This window comes from Lepisosteus oculatus, chromosome 12, assembly GCF_040954835.1.
Source record: "Lepisosteus oculatus isolate fLepOcu1 chromosome 12, fLepOcu1.hap2, whole genome shotgun sequence".
Lineage (NCBI taxonomy): Eukaryota > Metazoa > Chordata > Actinopteri > Semionotiformes > Lepisosteidae > Lepisosteus > Lepisosteus oculatus.
The window spans coordinates 36,505,440-36,523,477 of NC_090707.1; the positions used below are offsets into that span (position 1 = coordinate 36,505,440).

Here is an 18,038-nt window from a genome sequence, read left to right on the forward strand (position 1 = left end):
CTAAAGTAAGAAACTTTTTCTGTTTTTCACCTAAGCTGTCCTTTTTTTTTTTGTCTCTTATTTTATGGTATTGCATAATGTAACTAATCAATTGAAACTAGTATAGTGAAGGGAAACAATATCCACTCTTAGTCCTTTAACTAAAAAAAAAAGGAAGTCAAGTTCTTGACCCTTCCAGACAAGTGGGATACCTACTAGGGGGTACTTCTGTGACTCCAGGCACAATTTACTTCAGTCTTGGAACATGCACAGCTGCCCCCACCTGCTGCTGGATGGAGAATGGTGTCCTGCGAGCTTTAGCAATTACAAGTCCACTGTGATCCTTGAGAGCAACTGGCTCTCATGTGTTTTCCTTCTCATAAGGCTACTCTATCCCTCCTGGCAGTAGTTTACCCTCGAGTCACTCAGGGAAATAAAGGTCCAAAACATTTAAATGTAAAATGTGCAAGGTGGGGAGGGGAAACTAATCTGCAACATTTTGAATTCCTCCAAAAAAAACAAACATTTTTGGTACAATAAATATTTAAAAAGAAAGTGGCTTGGCTCTGGAAAAGGTCTGTTGTATGCCCCTGTGCATAGAGCACTTCTTTTTGCATATCTTAACAGTCCTTCTACTGTTTGGGAATCCAGTACTGGGCCTGACTATTGCTCCAGCACTCATGAGAAATAAAGTATACAAGAAAACAGCCACTTTGTCAGATAATACATTCACACATGGGGACTTGGCTCTGATGCTCAAGGTCCACTGTCTGACGTTTTATATACAGACAGTCATGTGAAAAATAAAGTTGACCCTCTTTCAATTCAATGGTTTTACATTTCAGGGCATAAATAATCTGGTCCTCACTGACTTATATAATTAGACAAATCTAGCCTCAAATAACACTCAATAGATTTCACTTTATTATTTATTCAACCAAAACTAAGCCAACATGCAGAAACCAGGTGGGAACAATAAAGTACACCCTTACTGCTTCCATAGGAATTAAGAAGGTAATTAGCAGGTAGGTGCTGCTACTCCAAACGCACTTGATTATTCAGGACTTGATTTATTCCCTGGCTGGAATAAAACACATTTCCCAGTTTATTCCACCAAGCCCACCTGCCCCCGAACAAGAGAAATCGCTAAGCTGCTCCAGTCAAAGATGTTTATAATAATAACAGGAGGAACGATGGGAAGAGTTAATGATCTTTTCTTCCCCCCACTATCGCATCCACAGTATATTGCTTCTGTGTGCACAGTCCAGAGAAGCTGATCAGGTGCCCAAATAAGTGTCAGAAAGGGCTCGGTCTGTTCCCTGCTCGAGGAACCAGCTGCGCACCCTTGTCCCATGGGACCCCCTACAGGGTCAGACGTTCTCCTCCACCAGCCTGCCAAAATACTCCTTCTGGAACTGCTCGAACTCGGCCTCGGTGAACACTGATCTCTTCTCCTCCTTCTTCTTGGCAGGGCTGGGGGGGCGGTCTCGGGCCTGTCGGCCCTGGTGCTGTGACAAGATCTGCAGGGAGGCAGAGAGTGAGGTCACGGGCGCGGCCCTGCACATTTTATCCACTAGGGGGCGTCCAAACATTGGTCCTGAGAGCCCCGATTCAGCAACTTGTATAATTCATCATCAGTCATGGGCACTTCTCCCAAACCCATCTTAATTCTCTAAACACTAGATAAAGTGTTAAGACTTAACTGTGGTCCTGGGTTCAATTCCAGACCTGGAGTGTGTATGTTTTCCCTGTGTTCACATGGCTAACCTCCAGTTCCCCCCCACAGTGTTTTGAGACGCTAGAGTTGGGGGAACAAACAGTGTTTTGAGACACAAGATGGCACAATTAAGATGCGACACCCATCAGTCTCAAACCATTCTCTGTTCCCCCAAATCCAGCTTAATTGGTCATGGGTCCCACCTAGCACCGTGACTTTATGAAGGCCAGGTCTGTGATAGTTTACACCTCTTTAGACTTGGAAATAGCGACAGCAAAAAGTACGTAAGTGATTCTGATTCAAATCAAGTAACTGAGAGCCTAACGCAGAACAAAAACCAGGACACCTGACCCCCCCCACACCTCCCCCAGGACCAGGAGTGAATATCATTGGTTTGAAGAGCAGTATAATGTATGCAGGGCAGAGCCAGATTCTTGTCACTGGTGGGGAGTGGAAAAAGGAGCACCTTAGCTCACCTTGCCCGTGACGCTCTCCTCGGCTTTGAACCCCTTGCCCAGGAAGTACTTCAGGTTTCTCTTCAGATGGCTGCTGCTCTGCTTCTTCAGATACTCCTCTGAAAAACACAAGAAGGTTGCGCATGATCATGATCTGGCCGTGGGTCAGAGAGAGAGATCGAAGAGGCAGGTGACTCTTCTCAAGCGGCATCGAACGACACTGTTCCGGTAGGCAAACCGAAACGAGTTCTACATGTCAATGCGTGGCTGTTATTTCAGACACAAAACATGCGGATTCTTCATAATAGTAGCAAACTGCGTCACGGAACGGGCGCCCGAGGCACTGCCAGCGATCGTACAAATAATGAAACCCTTTATTTCAGTGCTTCTAGGACAGCGGTTTCCCCACACACACCTGCTGCTTTCTGTTCCAACTGATCCCTCTATTACCTTAATAATAACAACAACTACAACAATAATAATGTGAACTGATTGTTCCCAGCTTTTAAACATGTTGGAGCTTTAAGCATTGTGCTTTTGGAACTGAAATAAAATCCCAAACTGGTGACTATAAACAAACTGCAGGTATTCCGGCTTTTTAACTCAGGTAAGGCTTCAGCGATGTATTGAAAGCCAGCAGGTGTGCGGGTCACCAGGACCGGGTCGAGAGATACGGAACGCTGACAGAGGCTCTTGAGAACAGGTGCTGGGCATACCTACAGCAGACTTGATCCGCTTGTCCTTGACCGTAGCCCGTGATTTCCCAGGACCTGGCCGGCCGCGCAGACGCCTAACCTGCCGGGTGACCCCCTGCTTGTCGGAGCGGATCCGGTCCATCACGCTGGTCCCCGGAGCCACGTCTGCCTTTTTTTGGCTCCTCCGCTTCCCGTCGCTTGATTCACCTGGGAAAAGAGGCAATAGACCGATAACTTTGTTCCTTTATCTCACAGCTTGAAAGTGCTGGTTCACTTCACTCAGACAAAAAGATTAAAAAAATAAACACCTTCAAAGTGTCATGGACTTAGGCACTAAAAATCATCAGTGAGCCTCTAAGACTGCTGGAACAGCTTTTCTGTGCAGCTGACCACGAGGAAGACCTACAGCAACACTAAAGACCCATCTCAAGTCCTTCCTCAGGCTTTTGAACGTTTGCCTTCAGAAAGACGTTTTCGCTGTCCACAGTGCAAGATAAAGAGCAGGAAATCGTTTTATCCCTATGATCCCTTTATAGAGCCCGTTCTGCAAATGTACATGCAATTTAATACTTTCTTAAATACTGCACAGTGTTACTTTCATGATCATTTGTATGGCCCGTTTGGTGTTTGTATTCATATTTGCCCTAGTCATATTGTTTAATTTAGTACGTGATGTATGTTGCACCGCTGGCTGCTTAAATCTTTCCCCTCCCGCCGGCGACGAAAAAAGTACTTTGAATCGAAATCGGTAATAGTGAGCGAGGGGGGGTCTTTTAAAACACGAAGACGCCGAATGCGTTTCTACAAGTTTTTTACTCTCTCTTCAATCCAGTTTTGATTTCCGTTCTAAGGCAGCGCTGAAACACTGAAAGGTGCATCTCAGCTTTCGCACTGGACGCCAAAATAAAACAAGATCCAATTTCTGCAAATTCCGGGTGAGAAACAAGGGAGCCGAGCAAGCAGGCAACACCCTCTGCACAGATCATGATATAAACAAAGAATTGACTGTGGCCATCTGTGAGTTCTTTTCAAAAGAATAATACTTAATATTAGTTATGTTACATAACACACGGAAAAAGTAGAAAATCCTTAGACTAAATTATACAGCATTTGAGATGAGGACTACCACTCCAGACTTCAGTGCTGTTAGCCAGGTATTCATTTATAGGCAAAAATAACTGTCTGTACCGTTAAAGCCCAACATTTTATGAATATGACTATTCAAAAGGCATGCATCTCTCTGCCAAGACCCTGGCATCATGAAAATATTACCTTTAAGGTCATCGTTTAAGAGTTCCAATCCTCTCCTTATTAGGGAAGCCGACATACCAGACTCGTAGTTTATCGTTTCCTTTGTTAAAGATTAAGATTAAACACCACGGAAAAAACAGCCAAACTCCACTTCTCACGTAAAAATAAGTAAAGACACGCGGCTTTTACTTCCGCTTAGCACCTGGCGCCTCGGTATAACCTTCCGGGTAGGAAACGTTATTTTTTTTTAAGTGGCGGTGATGTGCGGCAACGAAACCGTTCCGCCTGGAAACAACAGTGAACGAGGAGGCTAATTTGGATCCCGATGCTGTTTGTTTGGTTTTCTTTATCGCTTTGTTTAAACAATATATAGATTTTGATTTGGAGGCTAAGGTGAGCGTGAGCGCGACAGACGAAGCAAACTATATTTGTAAAACTGCGCAATAAAAGGATGCGCAAATTAAGTGCAACTACGGTAGCAGCCTCATGCCTTTTAAGATCTGAAAGTTGAGAGGTCGGGGGGCGTGGCTGTTTTGTAACTACCTGCGGGAGCTTCACCTTGGCTCGAAAATCCAGCATGGCGCTTCAGTCTCGGGCTTTGGTGGCGGCGAAGTGGCTGGCCGATGCAGTGAAAAGCAATCGGATCGGACCCGGCCTGCGGGTCCTGGACACCTCCTGGTATCTGCCGAAGCTCAAGCGGGACGCCCGAAAGGAATTCAAGGAGAGGCACATCCCCGGCGCCTCGTTTTTCGACATCGACCGGTGCTGTGACAGGACTTCTCCCCTGGATCACATGCTGCCCACCGAGAACGAGTTCGCGGATTATGTGGGCTACCTGGGCATCGGGAACGACACCCACGTTGTCGTGTACGACGCCAGCGACTTCGGGAGCTTCTCGGCGCCGCGGGTGTGGTGGATGTTCCGGGTGTTCGGGCACAGCTCGGTGTCGCTGCTGGACGGCGGGTTCAAGAACTGGATCCGGGAAGGACACCCCGTCAGCTCGGAGTACTCCAAACCCGTGCCTTCGGAGTACCGGGCGACACTCAAGCGCTCTTGGGTAAAGACGTACGAGGATATGCTGGATAATCTAGAGACCAAGCAGTTTCAGGTGGTGGACGCCAGACCCGAAGGCAGATTCCGGGGAATCGAACCAGAACCGAGAGACAGTACGTATCAACTTGTTAGATCCCCAATATTTACAGTTTTTACAGTGTCTCCAGAATACGACACCTTTCATATCCCTGCATCCAGAGGCTGTGAGTGTCAAGTCTAGTTTCCCTGGAAAATGTCAAAGATCAAAATGAAATGGGCAGTGCAGTCTAGAACAATCTTTTGCACACTCATTTTTATAATAATCCGTGAGACATGGCGACAGTACCGAATTCCATTTTTTTAAATGATCGATTCCTTTAATTTAAAGTTCTAGTATTAAAGCAAATTGAAACGAAACGCCGGTTTGTGATAGGGAAGGAGCGCCGTTCTACCCAACATGTTGAGTGGATGTCATTGTCGTCGGACAGGGTGTGCTGAAAATATAGTTTTGGACGGAGACACCTCGGACACCCCTGTCTGTGAATACAATAACCTTTCACCTAAAACTCGTCCACGATAACCAGTGTAATAATGAACCATTCCGACTTTGCGAGTCCAGTATTGGTAGTCGGAGGCAGTTCTGTCTGCTGGGTTCATGCACGGCACAGCTTAACCCTGGAATTGGAGACGAAAAACAATATTCAGTTAAGGGTGAATTCGAGCTGTCTTATCTCGGAAGCGTACTTTGATTTGAGCAGAGTAGCTGACTCGGGTATTAACTGTTCTTCTGTTTACTTAAAGTCCACTGATAATGGACTGAAGCACCTCTCTGCGGTCAGACCTTTCGGGACCCAAAGAAATAGGGCTGTCTTCATTTTATTTACCCCCAGATGCTCTGAGCACTTCCTTGTTTTATGAGGTGCATGCTGATGATCTAGCAGCAACAGGAATGATGGATCGCTTTCATATCTTAAAAACGTAAAACCTGGTCCGCGCTTTTAAATAATCCGTTTGGGAAGGCCTGGGTAAACTGTGAAAGACAAACAGACGACGTGTCCAATTAAGTCACACAGAGATCGGGTGGGACCAAAAATAGAGTATCCTTCAACTCTCAATGACCCGATGTTTGCTTTCTTGAAATATTATTTGCTTAATTGATCATTTACTTAAATATTACAGATCCAACAGGTGGTTTAGGGTGACCTGTGAGGTTAACTGGGTTAGGGCTGTGCAGGACCAGAATTGGAAACCCCTGCTCTAAACAGGCCCTGTGTGCTGGTGCCCATGTGCACGATGGGTTGGTGTCTGGGGCAGGCTGTGTGTTGCCGAGACTCTTAGCAGTAATAAGTGTGTTTTATTATTGGAGGGATGGTCTTAACCCTGCTCATCTGTCCGTGCATTGTTCTGCGCTAAATAATAAGCAGCCTATAACTTCCCAGCTCCAGTATCTGGAATGAGCCTGCAGAATTCAAAACCTGAAATATGCCACAGCTCTGTGTAACAGGTCCTGTCCTTGCGTCTGCACTTTAGTGTTAAATATGTGTTCTAAACAGGAAACTGCTGTGTTCTTTCAACTGCATCTTTTTTACTGGTGTAGGAAAAGTATTTCTTCCTCGTATGGGCTGAGGTGCCAACTTAAAGTCAGTTCATTTCTCTTCCCTTCTCTCTCCCTTCACAGCACGTTGTCACAGAGCGCTTAATTGAATGTAGTCAGGTGGTGTGCGACAGTGTGTGTGTGTGTGCGCGCAATGCTGGGAAGGGTCGTGTGTGTTTTGCTGGGATCAGTGTGTGGGAGTGGGGCGCGGGAGTGGGGGGATGAGAGAGTGGGGAGTGAGTAAGTGGAGAGTGGGTGAGAGAGTGGGGAGTGGGTGAGAGAGTGGGGAGCGGGTGAGAGAGTGGGGAGTGGGTGAGAGAGTGGAGAGTGGGTGAGAGAGTGGGGAGCGGGTGAGAGAGTGGAGAGTGGGTGAGGGGAGCAGGTGAGAGAGTGGGGAGCGGGTGAGAGAGTGGGGAGCGGGTGAGAGAGTGGGGAGCGGGTGAGAGAGTGGGGAGCGGGTGAGAGAGTGGGGAGCGGGTGAGAGAGTGGGGAGCGGGTGAGGGGAGCAGGTGAGAGAGTGGGGAGCGGGTGAGAGAGTGGGGAGTGGGTGAGAGAGTGGGGAGCGGGTGAGAGAGTGGGGAGCGGGTGAGAGAGTGGGGAGGTGGTGAGAGAGTGGGGAGCGGGTGAGAGAGTGGGGAGCGGGTGAGAGAGTGTGGAGCGGGTGAGGGAGTGGGGAGCGGGTGAGAGAGTGGGGAGGTGGTGAGAGAGTGGGGAGTGGGTAAGAGAGTGGGGAGTGGGTGAGAGAGTGGGGAGCGGGTGAGAGAGTGGGGAGCGGGTGAGAGAGTGGGGAGCGGGTGAGAGAGTGGGGAGCGGGTGAGAGAGTGGGGAGGTGGTGAGAGAGTGGGGAGCGGGTGAGGGGAGCGGGTGAGAGAGTGGGGAGCGGGTGAGAGAGTGGGGAGCGGGTGAGAGAGTGGGGAGGTGGTGAGAGAGTGGGGAGCGGGTGAGAGAGTGGGGAGCGGGTGAGAGAGTGTGGAGCGGGTGAGAGAGTGGGGAGCGGGTGAGAGAGTGGGGAGCGGGTGAGAGAGTGGGGAGCGGGTGAGAGAGTGGGGAGCGGGTGAGAGAGTGGGGAGCGGGTGAGAGAGTGGGGAGCGGGTGGGAGAGTGGGGAGCGGGTGAGAGAGTGGGGAGCGGGTGGGAGAGTGGGGAGCGGGTGAGAGAGTGGGGAGGTGGTGAGAGAGTGGGGAGGTGGTGAGAGAGTGGGGAGCGGGTGAGAGAGTGTGGAGCGGGTGAGAGAGTGTGGAGCGGGTGAGAGAGTGGGGAGGTGGTGAGAGAGTGGGGAGCGGGTGAGAGAGTGGGGAGCGGGTGAGAGAGTGGGGAGCGGGTGGGAGAGTGGGGAGCGGGTGAGAGAGTGGGGAGCGGGTGAGAGAGTGGGGAGCGGGTGAGAGAGTGGGGAGGTGGTGAGAGAGTGGGGAGTGGGTAAGAGAGTGGGGAGCGGGTGAGGGGAGCGGGTGAGAGAGTGGGGAGCGGGTGAGAGAGTGGGGAGCGGGTGAGAGAGTGGGGAGTGGGCGTGGGGAGCAGGTGAGAGAGTGGGGAGCAGGTGAGAGAGTGGGGAGTGGGCGTGGGGAGCGGGTGAGAGAGTGGGGAGCGGGTGAGAGAGTGGGGAGCGGGTGAGAGAGTGGGGAGCGGGTGAGAGAGTGGGGAGGTGGTGAGAGAGTGGGGAGGTGGTGAGAGAGTGGGGAGCGGGTGAGAGAGTGGGGAGCGGGTGAGAGAGTGGGGAGGTGGTGAGAGAGTGGGGAGGTGGTGAGAGAGTGGGGAGTGGGTAAGAGAGTGGGGAGCGGGTGAGGGGAGCGGGTGAGAGAGTGGGGAGCGGGTGAGAGAGTGGGGAGCGGGTGAGAGAGTGGGGAGTGGGCGTGGGGAGCAGGTGAGAGAGTGGGGAGCAGGTGAGAGAGTGGGGAGTGGGTGAGGGGAGCAGGTGAGAGAGTGGGGAGTGGGTGAGAGAGTGGGGAGCAGGTGAGAGAGTGGGGAGCAGGTGAGAGAGTGGGGAGCGGGTGAGAGAGTGGGGAGTGGGCGTGGGGAGCAGGTGAGAGAGTGGGGAGCGGGTGAGGGGAGCAGGTGAGAGAGTGGGGAGCGGGTGAGAGAGTGGGGAGCGGGTGAGAGAGTGGGGAGCGGGTGAGAGAGTGGGGAGCGGGTGAGAGAGTGGGGAGGTGGTGAGAGAGTGGGGAGCGGGTGAGAGAGTGGGGAGCGGGTGAGAGAGTGTGGAGCAGGTGAGGGAGTGGGGAGCGGGTGAGGGGAGCGGGTGAGAGAGTGGGGAGCGGGTGAGAGAGTGGGGAGCGGGTGAGGGGAGCAGGTGAGAGAGTGGGGAGCGGGTGAGAGAGTGGGGAGTGGGTGAGAGAGTGGGGAGTGGGTGAGAGAGTGGGGAGTGGGTGAGGGGAGCAGGTGAGAGAGTGGGGAGTGGGTGAGAGAGTGGGGAGTGGGTGAGAGAGTGGGGAGCAGGTGAGAGAGTGGGGAGCGGGTGAGAGAGTGGGGAGCGGGTGAGAGAGTGGGGAGGTGGTGAGAGAGTGGGGAGTGGGTAAGAGAGTGGGGAGTGGGTAAGAGAGTGGGGAGCGGGTGAGGGGAGCGGGTGAGAGAGTGGGGAGCGGGTGAGAGAGTGGGGAGCGGGTGAGAGAGTGGGGAGCGGGTGAGAGAGTGGGGAGTGGGCGTGGGGAGCAGGTGAGAGAGTGGGGAGCAGGTGAGAGAGTGGGGAGTGGGTGAGGGGAGCAGGTGAGAGAGTGGGGAGCAGGTGAGAGAGTGGGGAGCAGGTGAGAGAGTGGGGAGCGGGTGAGAGAGTGGGGAGTGGGCGTGGGGAGCAGGTGAGAGAGTGGGGAGCGGGTGAGGGGAGCAGGTGAGAGAGTGGGGAGCGGGTGAGAGAGTGGGGAGCGGGTGAGAGAGTGGGGAGCGGGTGAGAGAGTGGGGAGCGGGTGAGAGAGTGGGGAGGTGGTGAGAGAGTGGGGAGCGGGTGAGAGAGTGGGGAGCGGGTGAGAGAGTGGGGAGCGGGTGAGAGAGTGGGGAGCGGGTGAGAGAGTGTGGAGCGGGTGAGGGAGTGGGGAGCGGGTGAGAGAGTGGGGAGTGGGTGAGAGAGTGGGGAGCGGGTGAGAGAGTGGGGAGCGGGTGAGAGAGTGGGGAGGGGGTGAGAGAGTGGGGAGCGGGTGAGAGAGTGGGGAGCGGGTGAGAGAGTGGGGAGTGGGTGAGAGAGTGGGGAGTGGGTGAGAGAGTGGGGAGCGGGTGAGAGAGTGGGGAGGTGGTGAGAGAGTGGGGAGCGGGTGAGAGAGTGGGGAGTGGGTAAGAGAGTGGGGAGCGGGTGAGGGGAGCGGGTGAGAGAGTGGGGAGCGGGTGAGAGAGTGGGGAGCGGGTGAGAGAGTGGGGAGTGGGTGAGAGAGTGGGGAGCGGGTGAGAGAGTGGGGAGTGGGTGAGGGGAGCAGGTGAGAGAGTGGGGAGTGGGTGAGAGAGTGGGGAGTGGGTGAGAGAGTGGGGAGCGGGTGAGAGAGTGGGGAGTGGGTGAGGGGAGCAGGTGAGAGAGTGGGGAGTGGGTGAGAGAGTGGGGAGTGGGTGAGAGAGTGGGGAGCAGGTGAGAGAGTGGGGAGCGGGTGAGAGAGTGGGGAGTGGGTGAGAGAGTGGGGAGGTGGTGAGAGAGTGGGGAGTGGGTAAGAGAGTGGGGAGTGGGTAAGAGAGTGGGGAGCGGGTGAGGGGAGCGGGTGAGAGAGTGGGGAGCGGGTGAGAGAGTGGGGAGCGGGTGAGAGAGTGGGGAGCGGGTGAGAGAGTGGGGAGTGGGCGTGGGGAGCAGGTGAGAGAGTGGGGAGCAGGTGAGAGAGTGGGGAGTGGGTGAGGGGAGCAGGTGAGAGAGTGGGGAGCAGGTGAGAGAGTGGGGAGCAGGTGAGAGAGTGGGGAGCGGGTGAGAGAGTGGGGAGTGGGTGAGGGGAGCAGGTGAGAGAGTGGGGAGCAGGTGAGAGAGTGGGGAGCAGGTGAGAGAGTGGGGAGCGGGTGAGAGAGTGGGGAGCAGGTGAGAGAGTGGGGAGCAGGTGAGAGAGTGGGGAGCGGGTGAGAGAGTGGGGAGCGGGTGAGAGAGTGGGGAGCGGGTGAGAGAGTGGGGAGTGGGCGTGGGGAGCAGGTGAGAGAGTGGGGAGTGGGTGAGAGAGTGGGGAGTGGGTGTGGGGAGCAGGTGAGAGAGTGGGGAGTGGGTGAGAGAGTGGGGAGTGGGTGAGAGAGTGGGGAGTGGGTGAGAGAGTGGGGAGCGGGTGAGAGAGTGTGGAGCGGGTGAGAGAGTGTGGAGCAGGTGAGGGAGTGGGGAGCGGGTGAGAGAGTGGGGAGCGGGTGAGAGAGTGGGGAGCAGGTGAGAGAGTGTGGAGCAGGTGAGGGAGTGGGGAGCGGGTGAGAGAGTGGGGAGCGGGTGAGAGAGTGGGGAGTGGGTGAGAGAGTGGGGAGCGGGTGAGAGAGTGGGGAGCGGGTGAGAGAGTGGGGAGCGGGTGAGGGGAGCAGGTGAGAGAGTGGGGAGCGGGTGAGAGAGTGGGGAGCGGGTGAGAGAGTGGGGAGCGGGTGAGAGAGTGGGGAGCGGGTGAGGGGAGCAGGTGAGAGAGTGGGGAGCGGGTGAGAGAGTGGGGAGCGGGTGAGAGAGTGGGGAGCGGGTGAGAGAGTGGGGAGGTGGTGAGAGAGTGGGGAGCGGGTGAGAGAGTGGGGAGCGGGTGAGAGAGTGGGGAGCGGGGAGCGAGCTTGCTCAAGCCAGTCTGGGACCTGTGCTCTCGCGCTGGAGAGTGCCCCGCTCGAGCAGGGCCTGGGCCAGTCTCTGCAGGAGGCCGGGAGCTGAGACACTAACACAGATCCTCCGTGTTCTTGCTCCGCCCCGCAGACACAGAACCGGGCCACATCCCCGGCTCCACCAGCATGCCCTTCCTCTCCTTCCTGAGCCCCTCGGGCCACGAGAAGCCCCCCGAGGAGCTGGCCGAGATGTTCCGCGAGGCCAGGGTGGACCTGCGGCTGCCGCTGACCGTGACCTGCGGCTCGGGGGTGACGGCGTGTCATGTGGCCCTGGCGGCCTTCCTGTGCGGACACCCGGAGACGGCGGTGTACGACGGGGCCTGGTCGGAGTGGTACACGAGGGCCCTCCCGGAACACGTCATCTCTGAGGGCAGGGGCAAGCACGTCTGAAGACGGGGTTTTTTGGGGTTTTTTGGGGTGTGGTGGGGTGGGGGGGCAAGTCTATTGAGCTGCCAATTTTCCTGCAAGCTACAGAGCTCCGCTACATGAGACGGAGTCGCCTTCGGGGTGCGAGAGACACAATACCAAGCACAAAACGGAGCAGGCACAAACAAGGCAGTGGCGTGCTCTTGTGTGTGGGAGTGTCATTTAGGCTTGAGGCAGATGCCACTTTATTTTGGGGGTGCTTGTTGTAAAATAGCAGGGCTCTGTGCGTCCATAATTGGACGTTTATTGTTGGAAGCTCAGATCCTCCTGATTATCTAGCATTTGCTACTTTGCACTAACAAAAAAGCACCCTTTTCTCTCTTTCCTTTACTGCAGGGTGTTTCCATTCTTGGCTTAATTGATTAGTCCTTTGCAATGGTCCCGGGTCCTGATTTTTTTTTTCCCTGTTTTCAAGCTGTTAAAGGTAGTCTTCTAGCAACTGAAAATATGTTTGACAGGTTTAATGAAGCCAATTTAATTAAGTTGAGGCTGCAGTTGCTTCCAGACTCGGGTGTTACCTGAGGCTCTTGTATTTCGTCGCCTTTTTTATTCTTTCCCGTCATCTCTCCGTCTCAGGGATAGACAGCCTCTGCTATCATTTCTTTGCCACGTGTGAGCTGCAGCTCGTTATACGCTGAAGTGGCCTTTAGCATGAGAGAAGTTAACTGTTAAAAAGTCCCGGCTGGATCAAAGACCTGGAAAGGATTTGGAGCGGACTAGCCAAGGGAAGAGAGCCTGGGCCTGAACATTTCTATAGACACTGCCCGGCCCAGGGCGTTCCAGTCCAGGTCTTCCTGAAGCTGAGGTCCGCAGGTTTGCGTTCCAGCTGAGCTCTTGTTTGTTTTAACTGGATCCCGCATTGCACTTTCCACTTGGTTCCAAACCTAAAAAAAACAGTTCAGAAAGGTTGATGCGAGATGTGAACTCGCCTGACGACGTTCTCGCGTCCCCCGAAAAGTGCCACTTCGTAGGAGCAGCAAAATGAGGAAGGTCTAATTTGTTGTTTTATTAGCTTATTGCAGGGGCTTAACTAAGTAGCCCAGAGTCTGGCTGGAAAGAAAACCTGCGGACGTTTGGGGGGCACCGGTAACAAGATTTGGGATTCGTGTTCTGTCCGGGAATTCCTCGGAATTCTCCTCCTGTGAGAACATGAAGCCTGCTCCCTCTGCCCCTGCCCGCCTGTCTCGCTCAGGATGCTGGAGATTCTTCCTCTTTTCTTTTAATACCGTGTCTGGGTTTCCTTGCTGACTTCGCAGGTGTTGGACGGATCGGGGCTTACGGGCTTCTCTTGAACTCTCCTGTTAAATCATCCAGTAAGTAATCTTGTAATAAAATCATTTGTACACATGTAGTGACAGATGTGCAAGCCTCTGTGTCTGTGTTCACTGCAGGTCTGGTCCGAACCTCAGGCATTTGTCATTGCGTTCCTGTGTCTGGGGTAATCATATGACGGATTCCTCTTATGCCAGTCGTCCTCAGTCTGAGTTTTAGAGGACCTGTTCATCTGCTGGTTCTTTTGGTCCAACTGGGTCCTTAATCAGCTGGGCTAATTGCTGTTGTGGTTGACCCACTTGCTAATTTAAACGATTCTCAGCGTCCAGCCCTTGGGGTGAAAAACGCTTCTGTTGAAGCGCATAGTTTATCCAACAATGTCAACACCGAGACGTTGGGACTGTCTCTCCCCGGTCTTGATGAATTAGAATTTGCTTTTCTTGCTCATTTCAGCTTATAGTCCTGAACCTCGTTAATTAGCACGGGGTTCGTAGCCATTACAGACCTTGCTCGGCTTTTTCAGACCTGAAAGCAAATTTGAAAGAAAGGCCTCTGACAGAAAATTGAAATAAATTAGCCTGTGATTAAGAACTCTGTAACAAACACCTGAGCCAGGGGTTACTCAGGATTGAGAACCACTGCACTGCAGTGCAGATATATTATTATTTATTAATTCCTTATATTTACATAGTGCTTTTCTATGTAAAACACCCCTCTCAAAGCGCTTTACAGGTAATGAGGACTCCAGTGCTTCTTAAAAGACACCGATGGCGCTATCTGCTGAAAGGGCATCAGTACCTTATCCACGGAAAGAAAAATAGTTACAATTCCTAGTTAATTGCTTCCATTTGGCCTAGCGCTTTTTATTTGTAAGGATCTCAAAGGATTTCACGGAGGAGGAGACCTACTTCACCCAATCAAGTACAGCCCCCATCTGAGTGACATACTGTACAATGGCACCTCCAGTACCCAGCAGGCCAAGTGCAGGAGGGAGACCCCGCTTCAGCCTCTGAAAGAATGGGGGGTTCGATTGCGTCAGCCCAAATTAAATTTAGCTTTGGATCCGGGGGGTCACAGTTCTTGTCTTACGAAAACAGCGCCATGGGATCCATGATTATTAAGTCGTCAGGACCAGACATTTAATATCTTGTTTGAAGGAAGACGCCTTCTACAACTTACAAGATCCCAGTCACCTCATGGGACAATGCTTTGGAGATCCTGGGCTTAAGCTTAGAGCGCCACCTACTGGTCCTCTAATATCACTCACAACAGCAGCCTGATTTTCTGTGAGGGTTTCCCATGCTGGCACTGACCAGGCCTGGCCTTGGCTGATGAGATCAGTGTGCAAACAGGCGATGCCAAAGTTGGGTCCGCAATGCAGGAATGCGTAGCTGTTTTTCCGAACTCGGTTGCTCCAATGTACTGTATGCAATAGGAGCTACAGTGGGGGTGTGATGACACATTGCTTTTAATAGCTGTAGGAGATGGCTATGTGGCATTACAGTAAAAAAAATGCAATGGGAAAAATCTTGGAAAGTTATTCCAGGTGGGTTGTGGGTACCCTGACATGAGACAAGGCAAGGTAGCCACCACCTGTCGGAAACACATGGGAAGTGGTCCCTCTAGTGGCTGCTCTGGGCATATGAGCATCTTCAATTAAAGAGGCTTCAATATTTAAAAAAAAAAAACAACAATAAAAGAAATAATGTCCTGAAAAGGTAAGCAAACGTATCTTTATTTTTCTTTTGTTATAAGATAACATTTGTGGCACTAAAATGGTCTTGCTGATGATGGCGTCAAGCCTTACAAAATTCAACTGATTTCCAGACATTTAGTCCTGTCCCTGTCATTTGTGCCCGTAGGAGTCATTCACAGATACATTTCCCTGAGTTTTTAGGGTCTAGCGTGATGATCCCAGCATGCTAAAATGGGGGACTGGAGATCAAGCATGTGAGGCTTCTGGACCTGGCCAGAGGGCGGCTTCTCCTGCTTCCTCTGCCTCTAAAGGGAGCTTGGCGTAACTTCGGCTCTCTGGGGGGGTGGGGGGTCATGGGACCTCTTTCCCTCGCCTTCGGACAGGATCAGCTCGGGCGGGGCCCTGCGGAACCACTCGCCCCAGGACCCGTCGTACACCGCCACGTCGGCCCTGCCACAGAGGGCGGCGGCCAGCACCGCGTGGCAGGCCGTGACCCCTGACCCGCAGGTCACCGCCAGGGGCCGCGACAGGTCCAGCCCCTTTCCGCCGCACAGCTCCTGGATCTGGGAGGGAGGCTTGAAGAACCCAGGCGGGGTTAAGAAGTCGTAGAAGGGGATGTTCACTGAGCCGGGGATGTGGCCAGGTTCCACGCCTGGAAGAGAGAGGAAACCAAAGGCACACAGAGGACTGAGATAACAAAGCACCCAGGTGGCATAGCGGCGCAGTGGTTGGCGTTGCTGCCTCACAGGGTCGAGGCCCTGGGTTCAGTTCCTGGAGTGCTGTCTGTGTGGAGTTTGCATGTTCCCCTCCCCCCGTTTCCTCCTACAGTCCAAAGGCCTACTGGTAGGCTTCTGGGAAAACTGGCCCTGGTGTGAGTGTGTGTCTGTGTGTGCCCTGTGATGGACTGACATCCCATCCAGGGTGTACCCTGCCTTGTGCCCGTTGCATGCTGGGATAGGCTCTGGCTCCCCCATGACCCTGAATGGCAGGAAACAAGAGTATGAGTGTATATATATATATTATATAATAATTATATGGATTCATGCAATTTCCTCTTTGTTAGGGTCCCCACGACCTTTGAGTCAGTTGACAAGCTCCCTCTCGGCACTTAATGACGTTCACCTCCCTGTTTGGCTCTGTGCCTTACGTGAAAGTGGTCTCACCCTGAGGCAGGATAAGAGACGAGAGAAGAAAGAAGAAGAGAGAAACGGAAACAGCCAACGGGACGACAGGTTAATGGGTTTTTCCAGCCAGCGAGGACGAATTCTCTGATGCCTAGCTCTGACGCAAAGATCTAGCAGTCAAGCTGTTAAAGCTTCTTCAGGAATAGGCTGCCCAGCCATTTTATTACAGCTGCTTCTTCCAGCTCCTTTTTGGAACGAACTTTCTCAGTCATGTCGTTAAAGCTGATTCTTCGAGATACTTGAAGGAAACAAATTGGCCAGTCATGTTGCTGAAGATGTTTCTCTAGTATCCTGAAGGAACGCACTTCTCACACATGTAGTTAAAACTGATGATCTGGGATCCTTTGTCAACAAACTGCCAAATCAAATAGTTTGGATCTGATCCTCTCGAGATTCTTCAGGAAACGACCAACCATCTGCAGCCAAAGCAAGAAAGAACACATGGACTCTCCTTGTCTGTAACCTTCATGAGCAGCTTGTTACAGACTCCTACGACTCTTTGAAATCCAGATTTTGTTGGGGTTTTTTTTAATTTTCCGGGTGAGAGATGTCTTTTTTCTTCACCGACTTGACCGCTTACACATGCAAGACCTGCGAGTATCATGATAGACCAGACATCAACCCAGAGAGTAACCGGAGACTCCTCACCTTCCATGGGCTCTGGCTCTGTTCCTCTGAATCTGCCAGGTGTTTTCACGTCGAGCAGCTGAAAGGCCCTCTGCTCCAGGTTTTCCAGGATGTCCTCGTAGCTCTTCACCCGGGAAGCCTCGAGTTTCGCCACGAACGGCACCGGCTTGGGTTCTGAGTGCTCCCAGGTGACCGGGTATCCTTCCCGGATCCAGTTGATCAACCCGCCATCCAACACCGACACCGCCCGGTGCCCAAACACCCGGAACATCCACCACACCCGGGGCGCCGAGAAGGCTCCGAAGTCGCTGGCGTCGTAAACCACGACGTGCGCGTCGTTGCCGATGCCCAGTTTCCCCACGTAGGCGGCGAACTCGCTCTCGGTTGGGAGCATGTGGTCGAAGGGGGACCCTCTGTCGGAGCAGGCATCGATATCGAACAGCGAGGCTCCGGGTATGTGTCCCGGCTGCCTGAATTCCTTCTCGGCATCCCGGTTCATCTCCGGCAGGTACCACGACGCATCTAAAATGTGAAGATTGGGTCGGCTGCCCGGGTCTCGGAGTGCTCTCCAGAGCAATTGCGCAGAGACGAGAGCCGGCATTTGGAAATGCCGGGCACGTTGAAGGATTTGCTGCGGTGTCAAGTCAGGAGGGTGCTGCTGCTCGATTTTGCTTCACCGTATCTCATACGTTTGGCGTTCAACGTCTACCGCGGAGGCTTCGCCCACCTATCCGAAGATAAGACTGTGAAGCAGACGAATTAAAGAAGATAATTAAGGGCGCTTGAAGTGTGAGCTGAGAAGATAGGCCCGAGGCTAAGCTCAGGGCGTTTGCTTAAGGCGGTCCTAAAAAAGAATTATTTGTGCACCGCCAGAATTCATTTGGTTTTTACGAAAAAACAAGAACAACGGCAATCTTGAGACCAGTTGCGTGTTTTTATCTGGTTTATGCTGGCACGATGTAAACAGCCGGTGAAACGACATAACGGAACTGTAAAATGAACCACGGAAGCAGAAAAATAAAAAGATGAAACATTATAGAGAAAATTAAGAGGCAGAGTAGCACCTGTGATTCCATAAATGGAGAAAGAGGTGAGGTTCTTTTCCTTTTTCTGTGCTGCGGTAGATCTGTCCAGGTGTGCACAACTGTCCCAGAAATACTACAAAACTCACACCACAGTAGCCTACTCCTGTTCATGTTTGCAAAGGTGTTAGTTGTAAAAGCACTTTGTAGTAGATAGTCCTAAAATCATAGTTTTAATAATAATTAGTCATTCCTGACAGTGATCCAGAGCTTTTCTGGGCACTCCACTCAAAGTGCTGTACAGGTCATGGGGAATCCCACCATCACCACCAGTGTGTACCCCCACCTGGATGATGCCCCA

At 52.7% G+C, this 18,038-nt stretch overlaps 3 protein-coding genes across 3 annotated transcripts; 1 reads left to right on the forward strand and 2 right to left on the reverse strand.

Moving 5' to 3' along the window:
- Nucleotides 1–880: 880 nt before the first annotated feature.
- On the reverse strand, nt 881–4,314 carry rps19bp1 (ribosomal protein S19 binding protein 1). Its single transcript, XM_006636839.3, has 4 exons — nt 4,119–4,314; nt 2,868–3,053; nt 2,173–2,270; nt 881–1,499 (listed from the first exon to the last, which is right to left on the reverse strand). The coding sequence occupies exons 1-4, from the start codon at nt 4,171–4,173 to the stop codon at nt 1,350–1,352; spliced, it is 489 nt and encodes a 162-aa protein (XP_006636902.2). The 5' UTR covers nt 4,174–4,314; the 3' UTR covers nt 881–1,349.
- Nucleotides 4,315–4,578: 264 nt separating this feature from the next.
- On the forward strand, nt 4,579–13,227 carry mpst (mercaptopyruvate sulfurtransferase). The gene is made up of 2 exons (XM_015359613.2): nt 4,579–5,263; nt 11,542–13,227. Exons 1-2 carry the CDS (start codon nt 4,675–4,677, stop codon nt 11,838–11,840), a joined length of 888 nt encoding a protein of 295 aa, XP_015215099.2. The 5' UTR covers nt 4,579–4,674; the 3' UTR covers nt 11,841–13,227.
- Nucleotides 13,228–14,867: 1,640 nt separating this feature from the next.
- On the reverse strand, nt 14,868–17,568 carry LOC102687906 (3-mercaptopyruvate sulfurtransferase-like). The gene is made up of 2 exons (XM_069196461.1): nt 16,677–17,568; nt 14,868–15,496 (listed from the first exon to the last, which is right to left on the reverse strand). The coding sequence occupies exons 1-2, from the start codon at nt 17,254–17,256 to the stop codon at nt 15,150–15,152; spliced, it is 927 nt and encodes a 308-aa protein (XP_069052562.1). The 5' UTR covers nt 17,257–17,568; the 3' UTR covers nt 14,868–15,149.
- Between the last annotated feature and the right edge of the window lie 470 nt (nt 17,569–18,038).

What these genes read in the sequence shown, in the direction of transcription:
- rps19bp1 (XM_006636839.3), bottom strand. Translation starts at nt 4,173, where the DNA reads ATGTCGGCTTCCCTAATAAGGAGAGGATTGGAACTCTTAAACGATGAC. An exon ending in CTTAAACGATGACCTTAAAG is followed by an intron (nt 3,054 to 4,118) that starts GTAATATTTTCA and finishes CTCTTTTCCCAG; the next exon opens with GTGAATCAAGCGACGGGAAG. An exon ending in AGGAGAGCGTCACGGGCAAG is followed by an intron (nt 1,500 to 2,172) that starts GTGAGCTAAGGT and finishes GCCTCCCTGCAG; the next exon opens with ATCTTGTCACAGCACCAGGG.
- mpst (XM_015359613.2), top strand. Translation starts at nt 4,675, where the DNA reads ATGGCGCTTCAGTCTCGGGCTTTGGTGGCGGCGAAGTGGCTGGCCGAT. An exon ending in CGAACCAGAACCGAGAGACA is followed by an intron (nt 5,264 to 11,541) that starts GTACGTATCAAC and finishes TCCGCCCCGCAG; the next exon opens with ACACAGAACCGGGCCACATC.
- LOC102687906 (XM_069196461.1), bottom strand. Translation starts at nt 17,256, where the DNA reads ATGCCGGCTCTCGTCTCTGCGCAATTGCTCTGGAGAGCACTCCGAGAC. An exon ending in AGAGCCAGAGCCCATGGAAG is followed by an intron (nt 15,497 to 16,676) that starts GTGAGGAGTCTC and finishes TCTCTCTTCCAG; the next exon opens with GCGTGGAACCTGGCCACATC.